At 43.9% G+C, this 15,569-nt stretch overlaps 1 protein-coding gene across 1 annotated transcript in view; it reads left to right on the forward strand.

Moving 5' to 3' along the window:
* The window catches only part of LOC311240004 (G protein-activated inward rectifier potassium channel 1-like), a gene marked incomplete at both ends in the record, with an annotated part of 93,411 nt that overhangs the window by 47,175 nt on the left and 30,667 nt on the right, over positions 1-15,569 (forward strand). Inside the window, one exon of the mRNA XM_084328496.1 lies at positions 10,906-11,122. Within this exon, the coding sequence (XP_084184622.1) occupies positions 10,906-11,122 (217 nt within the window). The remainder of the gene's footprint in view (positions 1-10,905; positions 11,123-15,569) is intronic.

Below are 15,569 nucleotides of genomic sequence, written 5' to 3' on the forward strand. Positions count from 1 at the left end.
CGTTCGGCTGAACGTGTCACTCTCTGTAGTCTGTAGGAGGTGATGTTGCCAGTCAGGATGCTCTCTATTGTACATGAGTAGAAGTTCTTAAGGATCTTCTGACTGACTTGGAACTTCCTTAGGCGCCTGAGGAAGTAGAGGCGTTCACAACAAGAGGCGTTCACTTCTTCACAACACTGTCAATGTGTGTGGTCCATGTCAAGTCCTCGGATATGTGGGCTCCGAGGTACTTAAAACTGTTCACTCTCTCAACCGGTGCCCCGTCGATGCTGAGGGGGCTGTAGTCCCTGACCCCCGACCTCCTAAAGTCCACAATCATCTCCTTTGTTTTGCTGACGTTCAGGGAGAGGCTGTTCTCCTGGCACCATCCCGCCAGGACCTTGACCTCTTCCAGGTAGGCCCTCTCGTTGTTTGCAGAGATCAGGCCCACCACTACTGTGTCGTCAGCAAATTTGATGATTGTGTTGTTATTCCGCTGAGCCACACAGTCATGTGTGTACAGGGAGTAGAGGAGGGGACTCAGAACACAGCCCTGGGGGGCCCCTATGTTGAGGGTGATGGATGAGGAGGTGCAGTTGCCTGCTCTCACCACCTGGGGTCTGCCCGTCAGGAAGTCCAAGACCCACTGGCAGAGGTCATAGTTCAAGCCCAGGTCCCTGAGCTTGGCTATGAGTTTGGAGGGGACTATGGTATTGAATGCTGAGCTGTAGTTGATGAATAGCATTCTCACATAGTTCCCCTGCCTCTTGTCCAGGTGTGATGCTGCTGTGTGCAGCACATGGGCTATGGCGTCCTCCGTGGACCTGTTGGGGCGGTATGCAAATTGCAGGGGGTCCAGGTAGATGGGGAGGGAGGAGCTTCTCAAAGCACTTCATGGCTATGGAGGTGAGAGCTACAGGGCGGTAGTCGTTGAGGCAAGCATGCTTGGATTTTTTAGGTACAGGGATGATAGTGGACTTCTTCAGGCAGGTGGGGATGACAGCCTCTTCTAAGGACAGGTTAAATATGTCAGTGAATACTGGGGCCAGTTGGTCGGCACAGACTTTTAGGACGCGGCCGGGGATGCCGTCCGGTCCTGCTGCCTTCCTGATATTCACTTTTTTAAAGGTCCTCCTCACCTCATGTTCTGTTATTCTGAACACTGAATCTCCATCAGCAGACCCCCCCCCCCCCCCATTGCCATGGCTTGTAGGCTGGTGTTGTTATTCCCAGCCTCAAACCTTGCATAGAAGGTGTTGAGATCATTTGCTAAGGAGATGTCACTGTTCAGTTTGAAGGAGGTGCCTTTGTAGTCTGTCATCGTTTTGAGGCCCTGCCACATAGCTCTGGAGTCAGCCTGTTCAAACTGAAGTTCAATTTTATCCCTGTAGCGCCGTTTTGCTTCTATTACTGTCCTCCTTACGTTGTATCGCGCCACCTTGTGGTCATTCATGTTGCCTGCCACCAGGCCGGCGTTGTATGCTGTGGTGCGCGCTTTCAGAGCTTCACGGACGGATTTGTCTACCCAGGGCTTTTGATTTGGGTAAACTCTAATTATGGTAGTGGGGATTGTTTCTTCCACCAAAGTACGAACAAAGTCCAGCACTGTCTCCGTGTAGTCATTTATGTTATCTGTGTTGTCACGGAACACACTCCAGTCTGTACATTCAAGCACAGCCTGTAGCGTCTCCCCTGACTCCACATCCCATTTCTGCACCTCTCGCGAGACTACCGGAGTGCTCTTGATTCTTTGTTTATATTTTGGTGAAAGAAAGATGGCCGCATGATCAGACTTCCCGAAGCCACTAGCAGAATGAGCCTTGTACCCACCCTTGAATTGCGAGTAACAGTGGTCTAAAATGTTACCGCCTCTGTCTGGTGTTACAAGTCACATGCTGATAGAAGTCCGGCAATACCTTTCTCAGATTGGTGACCTTGGGTGTTTTGAAAGGTGCCTCAAAATAAAATGTATTATTATTATTATTATTATTATTATTATTATTATTATTATTATTATTATTATTATTATTATTATTATTATTATTATTATTATTATTATTATTATTATTATTATTATTATTATTATTATTATTATTATTATTATTATTAAATAACCTATAGATATTAGTTTTACGGAGATAGACATCTACTCTGACAATCAGGCTTTATAATTAACACCGAGAGGGCCTTTGAAGCTGAGAGAATTGAAGGAACTCATGGTGTATAACCTAGATCTATAGATCTTAAATAAGGAGGACAGCTTCCATGAATGTGTGTGTTTTCTGTGGGAGAGACACAGGCAGGCCCTGTGAGAGATAGCAGCCAGCCGCACCAAGGTCATCGGCCGAGGTGCTTGAGAAGCCATTGCTATGGTGATGAGATAGGGTGGGGTTGCATTTTGATAGAGAGAAAGTGCATTTTGAACCATAGTTTGATTAGGGTCAGAGGTAGGGATGCCCCGATCGTTATCGGCCGATAATCAGTATAAATATGCGATCGGTGATCAGTGATAATGCTTTATTTTCGCCGATCGTCAAAACCGATCTCACTCGCTGAGTTCTGTCTCAGACACCGGGAGCTGCACTCACTCCCACACAGTGGTGCGGCGTCTGCTCCTCCCTCCAGCTCCTCCCGCGCGCATGTAAACACGGGTCTAGTCTAGTGGGACGGGAGGACGGCGTCTCCCTGAGCTAACGTTAGCTACCGTTACAAAATGACCCAGTCAACCATTCACTTCCAGTCCAATACATGATGAGGCATTGTCTAACCGAACGGTATCTAGCCGGCCAGCTACCGATAGCTCCTGACATCAACAAACGCTCCAGCAAGTCTAGTAGAGACGTGTATGATACCTCAGCTAGCTCACGTTAGCTGACGCCAGCTCACTGTTCAAAACGAAATGTCCCACTGAACTAAATAGTTCACAGAGGCGCTGTATCAACGTTATATAGCCGGCCAGCAGTAGCCACAGATAGCTCCTGACATGGCCGCCTAGTTATAGTTGAAAGTGGGGGTGCAAGAATTTTTTTTTATAAAATTTTTATTTTAATTTTAATTTTTTTATTTTTATTTGGACAGGCAAGGGGTGGTTTGGAGGTGGTCCGGCACGACCCCCTCCATGGCAGACTTTTTTTTCTTTTTTTTTTTAAAATTTAATGAACCTGTACGTGCAATTTCCTGCAATATAGAGCCTTCAATCTTGACCAATAAAGCTGCTCTTTTCACTATAAAACTCAGTTTATATTGCAGTATGATAGCCAATTACTATAATAATAATATATTATACTGTATATACACTGTATATTGATTTTTCGCTCATTCATTTTTATTAAATCAATCTCCTTTCAAATAGGCCAAGTTTTTAATAAGAAAGAGAAAAAAGATATATTTCCATTACCTGTAAATCTTGTGTCTCTTTCTCTCCTTCTCTGCCTCCTCCCTGAGTCTGCAGTGCACAATCATGACATCGATCTCAAAAAAAAAAAAAAAAAAAAAAATGGAGGCCCCTCGTCACTATAGGCCCACGGGCCGTGGCCGTCGTTAATCCGGCCCTGCTCGTCTGCCATATAGATAGCGTTAACGTTTGGAAATGAAGTCAACGTCATCCAGCTCACACCACATATCTAGATAACGTTAGCTAGCGGCTAGCACTAAAGCTAACGCCAACCAGAGAGGGAAACGTTATTATTATTTATTCGAGGAAACCGTATGACCAGATCGCAATTCGGGACCGTGAAACACTTTTATTGTATTGCGTGGTAGAACCGTAGAAGTTCTACTACCACTCAATAGTAACTTATGTCTAACATAATCCTTTTATTTGAACAACTTACTGGAAAAGCCTGCCTGCCTGCCACCAATATTATGACACACTCTGTGGGCTTTGATTATTTACACTGACTCAGCCTACCTGCAGCGCTGTGCGCCAAGGTCTACGCGCTGGAGATGGGAGGAACTGGATCAAACCATAATGGGGCAGGGGGGGGGGGGGGGGGGGTTCGCAATCTTTGGAAACTTAAAAACATGTTATTAAGTGTCATTGCGCATTATTAATTTGATTGAAATTACGTAGTTATGGTTAGATTTATATATTGGGGGGGGGGGGGTATATCATATTTTTCATATGATCAAAAAGTGATTTGATCAAAAAGTGGTGGAGCAAGATCATACCCTTGCTCCCCCAAGTTCAATAGTGGGAGAGCAGCTGCTCCGCGTGCTCTTAAGGCCAGGCGCCTATGGCTCCTGATATCAATGTTTTATAACACTCATTCGATGCGTATTCGAGCTGAGGGCATGTTGTTGAATATGATCAATAGGGTCCAGCTGCAGCTCCGGAGAATCCTGGCCGTAGCTGCAGGCTACTTGAGTATACTGTATAGGGTCCAGCTGCAGCTCCGGAGAATCCTGGCCGTAGCTGGAGGCTACTAGAGTACACACAGACAGTGGAGCTTGTTGCGTGGTGGCGATGTCTCGCAGATAATACAAGTACAAGTCTAATTATATAATATATATATTTTATATATAAAAAAAATAAAATTATATAAAATAATTAAAAAAAAACTTAATCAAAAACGAGGCCCTCCACCCTCCGGTTGCCACGAGATTGCTAGCTTCGGCTAACAGGGAAGGCTTTTGGCTTTTCATCGAGCTGATAGCAGGAGAGATCGGTAGAATTAAGGAATTCAATCAGGCACGCAGGAACTATAAAACGGCAGGGGGTGCTGGGGGTCGCCAGATGAATTTTTTTTAATTTTTTTGCGGTCAGGCCACTGAACTTAGAAGCAGGCCAGGCCAGTGTTTCTATTTGCACCAGCGCAATAGTTAGATAACCTAGGTGGGGAACAACCAGGAGATCACTGCAACTCACACAAGTTGGAGAACTATCTCTCTCTCTCTCTCTCTTGCTCTCACACACACACAAAGGGAGCCGCATGTGATTGGTGGAGGCGGGATCCTTACGAAAAACTGCTAATCATTGACACATGCTAGCCTGTAATAATCCCCCCAGAAAAATGTACTTTGCATTTGATATATTGCAAATATATGCCATCACACACACTGGCATTTAAAGGGTTAGAATTATAAAATGAATATGTGGTGTTATGATCAGGCCTGAAGTTGAATAAAATATTGTATTTATCAATTACAAAAAACTGAAAATCCATAAAAATCTGTGTTGTTGCTAATCATACATATGCTAGCCTGTTTTTTAACAATAAGTTGTGATGCCATCACAAACACTGGCATTTTAAAGGGTACAAATAAAAAAATGCCTGCACCAGAATGCAGGAAATTAAGTCTTTGTAACAAAAAAAATCCTGGTGGGGGACCCCCAGACCCCCTGCTTAAAAAGTGGCCTGACTGGGGCTATATTTCCTGGCCTGAATGATTTCCCCAGTCCGGCCCTGGTTAAAAGCCTCCAATGCTTATTAGTGTGTGTGCGTTTGAACGTTTGCATGTTTCAACCATACATTTCCATTTACATTTTTTTTTTTACCTCTTATAATAGTGGGGGTCGCGGCTCTCTGACACCGTTTTTTTTGGGTCGCGGCCTGAAAAGTTTGGGAACCCCTGGTCTAGCCTGTACCCCCCAGACATGTTGCTGGCCTCGTCAAAACAGTATCCTATCAGCCTCTCCATGGGCAGGTCGAGGCGTAAAAGTATTTTATACACAAAAACAGCGTCTCGGCTGTTGTGTCTGGCCGGGCATTGTAAAAACCCCAAAAGAAGTTCTGAGCTTCCAAGTTGTCATCGGCGAACTGTATATTACACGAGAATTGTTCTTTTCCAGTGAGTGACATCAGTGGTTCCGTCAGCGCTCAAGCCAAAGATTGGGCTTTTGGATGCTTTGCCTCTAATTTGTCGCTGAATATCATGGGCAAGCAGCTGTAAGATTTCGTTTTGGATGTTGTTGGACATCCAGTTGTCTCTCTTTTGGAGCCAATTCTTCAACTCGGGATCAGACTCGGTGCGCACTCTTTCCATCATGAGCTGCCATAACACCCCATCCCTATTTGCATCACCCCTCAGTGGAAGCCCCTGGCGACGATGGGGGGTATAGGGGAACAGACTCAGTTAACTCTTCAATACCTGATGCTGAGGCTGAACCTGTCGTCTCTGTCTCTCTCTGACGTTTATCAGATTTAGTGGGACTGTCACTGGGACCGGCGGGACGTTTAGAAAATAAATCTGATATTTTTCTTTTCTGCGAGTGAGACATTCTGTGCTAGCAAAGTCTGACTACTAGCTCAAATCGACTGACTGCGCAAGCACTGTATCACAGTAGCTCAGTGGTTCGTGGCGCGTGGGAGGGCGGGAGACGGGAGGTGAATACAATTAGTTGTTTCACCTGTCATTCAATCAGTCTGTGACAGTCTGTCATCACTCGAAATCTACTCGGTTTTACACGTATGATTGTGTACATACAGTAGTGTAATGAATGAATGAAAACTTTATTTAACAGATTGGAGAATGGCTACAATACAGTACGGCTCAATACACACAATATTAAAATGGTGACGTGCTTTGAGCAGGATAAACTTTATACAGTGTTACAGTTATACAGTTACAGTATATACAAATATATAAATACTGCCATAAAAAAAAAAAAAAAAAAATTGCAATAATTGAGAGGGGGTGCTGTAGCCCCCCCCCCGCACCCCCCCTTCCTGCGTCCCTGAATTCAATAGACTTTTCAAAGACTTTCAGAACTGTTTTCCATCTTGTACGAATCTATGTTGGAATAAACATCAACATCAAGGAAAGAGACAACGTTTTCGAGTTAATTCTTTGTACAGGTACATTAACGGGGTGGAACAGTGTTACAGCCAGTGTTACTTCCAAGTAAGATAACCATCACAGATAAACAACACAACGCAGAAACTTCACGGTTGATTACTGGCTGATAACCCTGATATCTAACACATGTCCCGCCTCCAAATTTTTGCAAGGGAGACCTGGCCAAGATGACAGCAATAACACCCGAAAACATCAGACAGCAATAAAATGTGCGGTACATCACACAAGAACATAATAAAAGTGCATGTACACAATACACAATACATCACACGTAAACATAAAAACACAAAACAGAACAGTCTACATAACAGTAAAAGTGTACGACAGTAAAAATACAGGGCAATACAGTAACTCTGCAGTTTTGCAGCTGGGACCCGACTAGAGAAAGCAGCGACACTCTTCCTGTAGGAAGTTATGTAATACAGACCTGGTATGTATGTGACAAATAAACCAAATAAACCAGACTCAAAAAGAGAGGCGATCGCTCTTTCAAGGCCGTGGCCCCCAAGCTGTGGAACCAGCTACCCCTGGAGATCCGATCTGCCCCCTCGCTGGATACATTTTAAGGCCAGACTAAAAACCCACTTTTACTCCCTAGCCTTCAATAAACCCTGATTTTCCCCACACCCTAACTCACACACTCCCATGCAATTGTATCATGCCCTCTCCCCTTGTATCTCTTCTTGTGCTCCTCTGTCCCCTGTGTGCTATATGGTACTTTGTGCTCCCCTGTCCGTGTGTTGGCCTACTGTTGTCCTATTCTCTGAATGTACTGTCTTGTCCTGCTGTGCCTTTTTGTATTTTATATTATGACATTTTATGCTTTGATTGTACAGCACTTTGGTTGGCTCTTGAGTTCTTAAACGCGCTTTATAAATAAATGACTTGACTTGTGCGTGTTGTGTGTGTGTGTGTGTGTGTGTGTGTGTGTGTGTGTGTGTGTGTGTGTGTGGTGTGTGTGTGTGTGTGTGTGTGATCAGTGTGAAGAGGTATGTGGTGGTGGAGGAGGAGCAGATAAGTGAGGTATGTGTGTGTGCGTATGTGTGTGCATGTATGTGTGTGTGTGTGTGTGTGTGTGTGTGTGTGTGTGTGTGTGTGTGTGTGTGTGTGTGTGTGTGTGTGTGTGTGTGTGTGTGTGTGTGTGTGTGTGTGTGTGTGTGTGTGTGTGTGTGTGTGTGTGTGGGAGGTCGCTGTTTGACACATTCCACTTATTAGGGAGGTAAAACTCTGGAGTAAAGAATATAGCAGATGAATCCACTGAAAAAACCTCACTCAGTTAAATGGAAAATCAACCCTAAGACAGATATATTTGTTGTTGTTTCTTTATTAGTGGAGTCAGAAAACGTCATCTTTGCAGTGCAGGTTTTTACATTAGTAGACATTTCTTAGCAAGGCTTCTTCTTTTTTCTTTGCAAGAGTGGCGTCTTAGTTCCAATTGACCTATCTTAGACTCAAACACCGCCCTCTATTCTTGATCCTCCAAACACAACTGTTGCTTGTCTGAGGGAAGCAACAGTTGTGATTGGAGGATCAAGAAAAGAGGGCAGTGCTTGAGATAGATCACTGACACACCACACATGCTCTACATTGTTCTTCATGGGAAACTGGGCAGAGTTAAATGTGAAGCTTGTAATTTGAAGTTCTTGGATGATACATGAAACCAATGTTCATTATAAACCCTATTCACTGTATCGGTTGCTTATTTCCTCAAAGGTGCTATAGATCAAATCTTTATGTAGAGTAATCATTAAAGCAAATACATCCACAGAGCTTTTAGAAAGGTGCAGAATAAAAGTATTGCTTTTCCCTCCCAAAAATTATTGATACATGTGGAATGCACTTGATTGGATAAATGACATGCTGATGCATCTAGTGGCTCAATGTTATTTATAGCACCTTTAAGTTTCTGCTCCTAGGGAAAGAGAACCCATCTGTTCACGGCCCCTCTCTGTTCGCATCTACTCACACTATTAAGGTAAAGAAGGTACGGTATAAAGAATGACTCCAGACTTTTATCACTCAACCACAGCAGCGATGCGTAGTTGTAACAGGTCTGAATGCTCCCAAGGGGTTTGCTTGTGATCTGATGCGCCAGACTGCGACCCAAAGTGGTCAGGCTTGTATTGTGATAACAATTTTACACAGTCTGCAATCCGGCCCCAATGCACGTATGAACTTGAAGTGTGCTCAGTAGAGCTCAAATCTCCACCAGGCAGCAGCCACCCATTTATTTTCTACTAGCCTACATGGCTTAAGTGTAGGGGGCGGGGCAAACATAGACCAATGATAGCAGATCTCCCTGCATTATTCCTTGTACACTATTACACTATGACACTATGACACTATTAACCGCTTAAGCCCGAGCGGTCCGGTACCGGACCGACAATGACATCACGCCATAAAAATAAAAAAATCTATATTTTCGGGATAATATCTCACGGCGGGAACAAACCTGAACATTATTGCCATAAATTAGAACACAGTTAGTTTCTCTACCTTTCTGTGAACGTCTAGCAATAAATGGCGTTGCAAACTGATGGCGGAGACATTTACATTATAAAAAAGTTTCCGCACTTACAGTAGATTTCATTGATGGTTTTTGCTGCACACCTGGTGATACTAAATCCAGATTGAACTCTGCCACTGGAAAGGGGAGATTTGGCCCGATCCATAGATGTGCGACTTGGCCATAATAAGGTCATTTATAGGCCTGACATTCTATATTCTATAATCATATTTCAAATTGCATGTGTCCGGATGGCAGAATTCAGTACTGTATCTACAAAACCTTCTGTTTGATCATCTTCCCTTTATTCATTTGCTTAAATATTTCACAATATTTCTGACACTGGGAATACATTCCCTGAGATCCAGAGATGTCCCTAGATACCAAGAACATGCAAATGGACCTTGTAGAAGTGGAGCAATCTTCCATTTACTTAATGTCCATTGAAGATGGAAGAAAATGGAGAGAGGGAGAGACAACAAAGTAGAGAGAGAGAGGGGGGGGAGAGAGAACAAAGTAGAGAGAGATATAGCAAAGTAGAGAGAGAGATACAACAAAGTAGAGAGAGATACAACAAAGTAGAGCTCAAAGAAAAACTAAAAGCTTGGGTTAAAGAGAAAAAGAGGAACAGAGAGAGAGAGAGAGAGAGAGAGAGAGAGAGAGAGAGAGAGAGAGAGAGAGAGAGAGAGAGAGAGAGAGAGAGAGAGAGAGAGAGAGAGAGAGAGAGAGAGAGGGAGAGAGAGATCAAAGACCGCAACAGTGTGCCGCACTGTCATCTGGGAAATTAAATGCTTCCGCACCACTTAGCAGGACCTGTCCAAACACAGCTGTCTGCTCTACAGCCTCTCGCCTGGCCTGCTGCAAATCAACATGAAGGACCTGGAACCGCAAACAAACCCCGGATGAATATCCAAGACAGAATTATGACTACTGGGGCAAGAGAGGCAGGGAGAGTGAGAGAGAGAGAGAGAGAGAGAGAGAGAGAGAGAGAGAGAGAGAGAGAGAGAGAGAAGAGAGAGAGAGAGAGAGAGAGAGAGAGAGAGAGAGCAAGAGAGCAAGAGAGAGAGAGAGAGAAATAACTAATTAAACAAAGAAAGAAAGAAAGAAAAGGAGCCTCCACCCTTCACCCCCTGGGCTCCTCCATTAGGTTTGTATTAACATCTCACCGATCAGTGTGGTGACACGGGATGTCGCTTCCTCGTCGGAGGGGAGGAAGGCAAGTGGCCAGAAGGCTGGAACATGTGTGCAGTGAATGAGCAACACAATAACTGCTCTCACTGCGTGGCTTGAGGGGAGTCTGAAGTGGCTCAAGGCTCTGCTGCGCTCTTCCCAACTCTCTAATGATCTCAGTAGCTCCGCTCAGCGCTAACAAGCTTTTAATTATTTCCTAATTCTCTCTTCCTCTATCCCTTTAACTCTCTCTCTCTCTCTCTCTCTCTCTCTCTCTCTCTCTCTCTCTCTCTCTCTCTCTCTCTCTCTCTCTCTCTCTCTCTCTCTCTACCCCTTTCACTTTGTATCTCTCTCTCTCTTCCCCTCTCTCCTTCTCTATCCCTTTCACTTTCTATCTCTCCCTTCCCCTCTCTCCCTCTCTCTCCCTCTCCCTCATTCGCTCTCTCTCTCAGTCTCGTCAGACCCCCGAGGGTGAGTTCCTGCCTCTGGATCAGTGTGAGCTGGACGTGGGCTTCGGGACGGGAGCGGACCAGCTCTTCCTCGTCTCTCCCCTCACCATCTGCCACGAGATCAACCCCAGGAGCCCCTTCTTTGACCTCTCCCAGCGCTCGCTCAGGAACGAGCAGTTTGAGATCGTCGTCATCCTGGAGGGCATCGTGGAGACCACAGGTGAGGAGGGGTCACTCCTCCTGCATTCAGAGCCCGTTCCCGTCCCTGACTCAATCCTCCCGTCTGAGACGTCACTTGTGTCTCGCAGCGCTTGTCCTCCTTTCACTCCCTGCCTTATCTTTAGGTGCTCAGAAGGAGCAGTTCTACAGATGGGTTTCTCGCCCCCCGTCAGATTCAGTGTGCACGCGCATCAAGGATGCAAAAAAGGGGGAAAAAGGAGTGCAATCCTGGTCAGAGCAATGGGGCCCGTCTACAATCTATTTATATGTGTTAGCCATGCTAGTGATCTAAACATCGGTGAAAGATTCACACTCGCAGCCCTGCTGATGACATCCAGATGTTTACGTTTGAAACAGCTTTTAGTCGAGGGAGTTTGATTGATTGATTGATTGATTGAAAACTTTATTAACAGATTGCAGAATGGGTACAATACAGTACGGCTCAATACACACAATTGTTAAGGGGATGCAGACCAGAGAAAGACTTTCGTCTTGTTTACATCAGGGTCCCCCATAGGGCTGCAATGATTAATCGACGATGTCGATTATGAAAAATCGTCGACGAGATATTGTTGCATCGATTAGTCATTAAAAAAAAATTATAATAATATATATATTTTTTTTTTGCACTACCTATCTTTGTGAAAGTGGCTTCTCAGCTCTGGTCCAGCCAGCTGAAGACTTCTTAGCTTAACATAACAGACCGACAGTAAGTTTGGGGGAACTAATGGGATAACTGGGGATGTTGTTTGGTCCTGACAAGAGTCTCAAAGCAACTCTGAGGTCATGCTCAATGTCCAATCTGTTCCTCTGCTCTGTCTTCAGCTGGAACAGAGCTGAGAAGCCACTTTCACAAAGATAGGTAGTGAATTTTTTTATTTATTTTTTTATATAATTGTTTTTCGATTAGTCGACTAATCGAAAAAATAATCGACAGATTAGTCGACTACCAAAATAGTCATTAGTTGCAGCCCTAGTCCCCCATTTTCAATTCATAATGACATTTATGACATACACGACATACAGATATACAGATATATATCATGACATTTATGACATACATGACATACAGGTATATAGTACTGTTACATTTGTGACATACAAGATATGCAAATATCCAGTACTGTTAAACAGAGATCCTAACAGAAAATATATACATACGATGGGGAGGAGACTGTACATTAGGAGGGGGTGGGTGGGTGGGAGATAGGGTTTAGACATTTATGGTGGCCAGTTTCGAATTGCAGCCTCCCGTAGGTGCTCTTTGAGAGCGGTTTTGAAAGTGGGTAGGGAGTCAAATTCTTTTTACGGCTGTGGGTAGGGCGTTCCACATTGTTGTTTGTGGCATAATCGAAACGTGTTTAGTTCCTTGTTTGTGCCAAATCTGGGTTGAACATGATTTGTGGAACTCCCTCTGGTGTTGTGGTCGTAGTATTCACTGACCTTTGGGAAGTATTTTGAGTGACATGTACATGGGTACCTTAGTGGTGTAGTGTATCTGTCGTCTACTCTAAGCCATCCTAGGTTGTCAAAATGGGCAGGGGTAAGGTGGGTTTTAGGAGTAAGGTCAAGCAGTAGTCTGACCTGTTTGTTTTGTGATGTTTGTAATCTTGTTTTTAGCGCCTTTGAGGTGCTTTGGTACCATGAGGTGCAAGCATAGTCGTAGTACCCTTGAATGAGTGCTCCTGCCAGAGTCTTCAGGGTATTCTTGTTTACCAGAGAGGAGATCCGGTACAAGAATCTAGTTTGTTGGTTGACTTTTTTTTATTACATTGGATGCCATTTTGTCAGGAAAGATTTAAAGTCAAAGTCAAAGATTTTATTTGCCATGTATGGACGAATCCACATTGGAATACAGGTACAGATTTGCCTCTAGAATGGAACCCAGGTATGTAATTTCATCATTCCTTGTGACAATATTGTCACCCACTGTAACCGAGAAGCCGTTGGTCTTGCTGAGTTTGTTATTTGATCCGAAGAGAATGGACTCTGTTTTACACAGGTGTAATGTGTAATGATAGTTTGTTATCAGCGAGGCAGGTGCAGATTCTGCCGAGTTCCGAGCTGAGGGTTTTTTCAACCTGTAACTTGTTCTTGTCAGAGACCAATCAACTAATAGTCACAGAATGTTCTTTTATACATTGAAGGGTCAAATCAACCCCCCCCCCCCCCCCCACCCTTTATTTATTGCCTTCCTGCAAATGAATCCAATCATGCAGAGGGGTCTCTTAAAACCTAGAAGAAGCATACTGGTGAATGCCAGGATGAATAAAAAACACAACAACAGTCTTGTTAACTAACTAACAACTAACTCGTCATCTGGATTGTTTTCAGTCCAACATGTTTGCCGAAAACAGGAGCAGAGGCAAGGCTAGATGGAATCCTGATTGAATTATGAGGGATATTTCATTATGGCAGAATTGTTTTTATGCCTACTCTATGCATAATAAAAGCCTGTGGTCATATGGAGGGCCTGTGTTACTTTGATGAACGAGTCGGGATTTCTATAGAAGTTCCACTCCATTTTTCAAATGACAGCGGAGAGCAGAAGTAGCCTAATTCTGAAACAGAGAGCGAGACGTGGTGATATATACGGCCACCTAGGGTGTGTGTAACTGAGGGGTACAATTCCCTGACTGTATTGAGAGTATGGTATATTAAACCACTACTTAGTTATGTACTTTAATTACTGGCCATACAGTACATGAATATATATGGTGAACACCCACACAAGAATACGGCAATGACACATAAAGTCCTATTTAGAGGGTATTTATTATTATCAAGCAAGCAACGTTAGGTTACACATTGAGAATTATACTCGCGCTTGTAAGGCGAAGAACACACGTAAAGTAGGTCAAGAGCGTAAGTCAATGAGAATAGTAAGATGGGTCTAAACTGACACCACCTGTGGCATAGCAATTACATAAGGCACACTAGTACCAGCTGGAGACACTGGGGGGTTCCCTCCGGGTGTAAGGCCGGCAGGGTAGAGGAAGGTTCGGGTACAAAGTCTGGGTCAACTAGGAACAAAGAGGCTCCAGCTACGGGAGTCGGTCCATGTACGACAGCCAGCCAGCCTCTTCCTAGAGGCGGGCTCGAGTGATGATCCTCACGGGGGTAAATCCCAAACGATAGTGGAATCCACGGTACTCTCCTCCAGCGGTAACGGTACCAAAGCAATATAATCCAACCAGAAAATGGTTCTGCAATCGCCGGTGTAGATTCTCCTGTGCACTATACTTCACATTAAACTAGGTTGAACTTGACGTTATTTCACTAAACTCTGACACTTTTACTATCCTATTCGCACATGTTCTAAGTGCTCTATTTAGACGCAAGGTTGCTCACTTCACTTGGTCGTTGACTCGTGGTGAAGGCTTTACTAGTAATGAACGAAGTTGCTGCTGTTTCCACCTGCGCCGTATTTATACGTAAGGTGAATTATCTAGTGCCAATCTCAGTTCTGTCTCGTATTACTGCGCAAACCTGGACATGTTGAGACATGCCTTGGCGTTGCCTTTGAACTTGCCGTTGGGGGTATGGTCGTTGGCGCCTAGGGGTCGCTGTCCAATAGGAGAACGAATATTATGGTCTGGTTTGTACCCAGGTAAAGGGATATTCCGTGTATATATTAGAGATGTTCCGATACCATTTTTCCCTTTCCGATCCGATTCCGATACCTAAGCTTTGGGTATCGGCCGATACCGATATTTATCCGATACCAGTGCATAAAAAAAAAAAAAAAATTATATAAATTATACTTTTTTTTTTTTTTTTTTAGATACTGTTTTACTGTTTTTTAGTAATAACTAGAACGTATGGTATTTATTCAACAGGTGATTGTATAGATTTGTATTAGTATCATTAATCAATGAGTATGGGCTGCAGCACTGCAGATATACCCTACTCCAATGATCCACACGGACATTAAACGGTGTTGCACTCGCTACTAAGTGGCTCTGCAGATATACCCTATTCAGTCTGTAAGCTAGAGGCAGATAGAACGTTCATGTTGTGATTTTTGATGCAAAATAAATATTCAACATTCTCTTTTGAAACTCCGCCTCAGACTCTTATCCTTTGGCACTTGCTGTACTTTGCTTGCAGGTCTGCAGCCATTATTGCTGGATTATGAGTAGCACCAACTTTAGACACGGTAACGTTATCAAGCTAAGCTAACTGACCTAGCTCGTCTTCCCGCATTGACATTTGATGACGTTAGTAATAGTCAGCTAACGCTAGTCCGTAGCTACTTAAAGGGGTTATGCACTGCTATTCCTAGCACTATTTGGGCAACTTTACACAATTCCTGTTAGTCTATTGAAGACATTTGTAATTTTTTTTTCAAAAAAATTCATTGTTTTATATTTCTAATCAAGTACTCGAAACCATCATTTTTCAGCCTCGAGAAATCAGGCTGTTATGGCCCCGCCCATAAGCACTTT

This window comes from Notolepis coatsorum, assembly GCF_963971535.1.
Source record: "Notolepis coatsorum genome assembly, chromosome: 14".
Lineage (NCBI taxonomy): Eukaryota > Metazoa > Chordata > Actinopteri > Aulopiformes > Paralepididae > Notolepis > Notolepis coatsorum.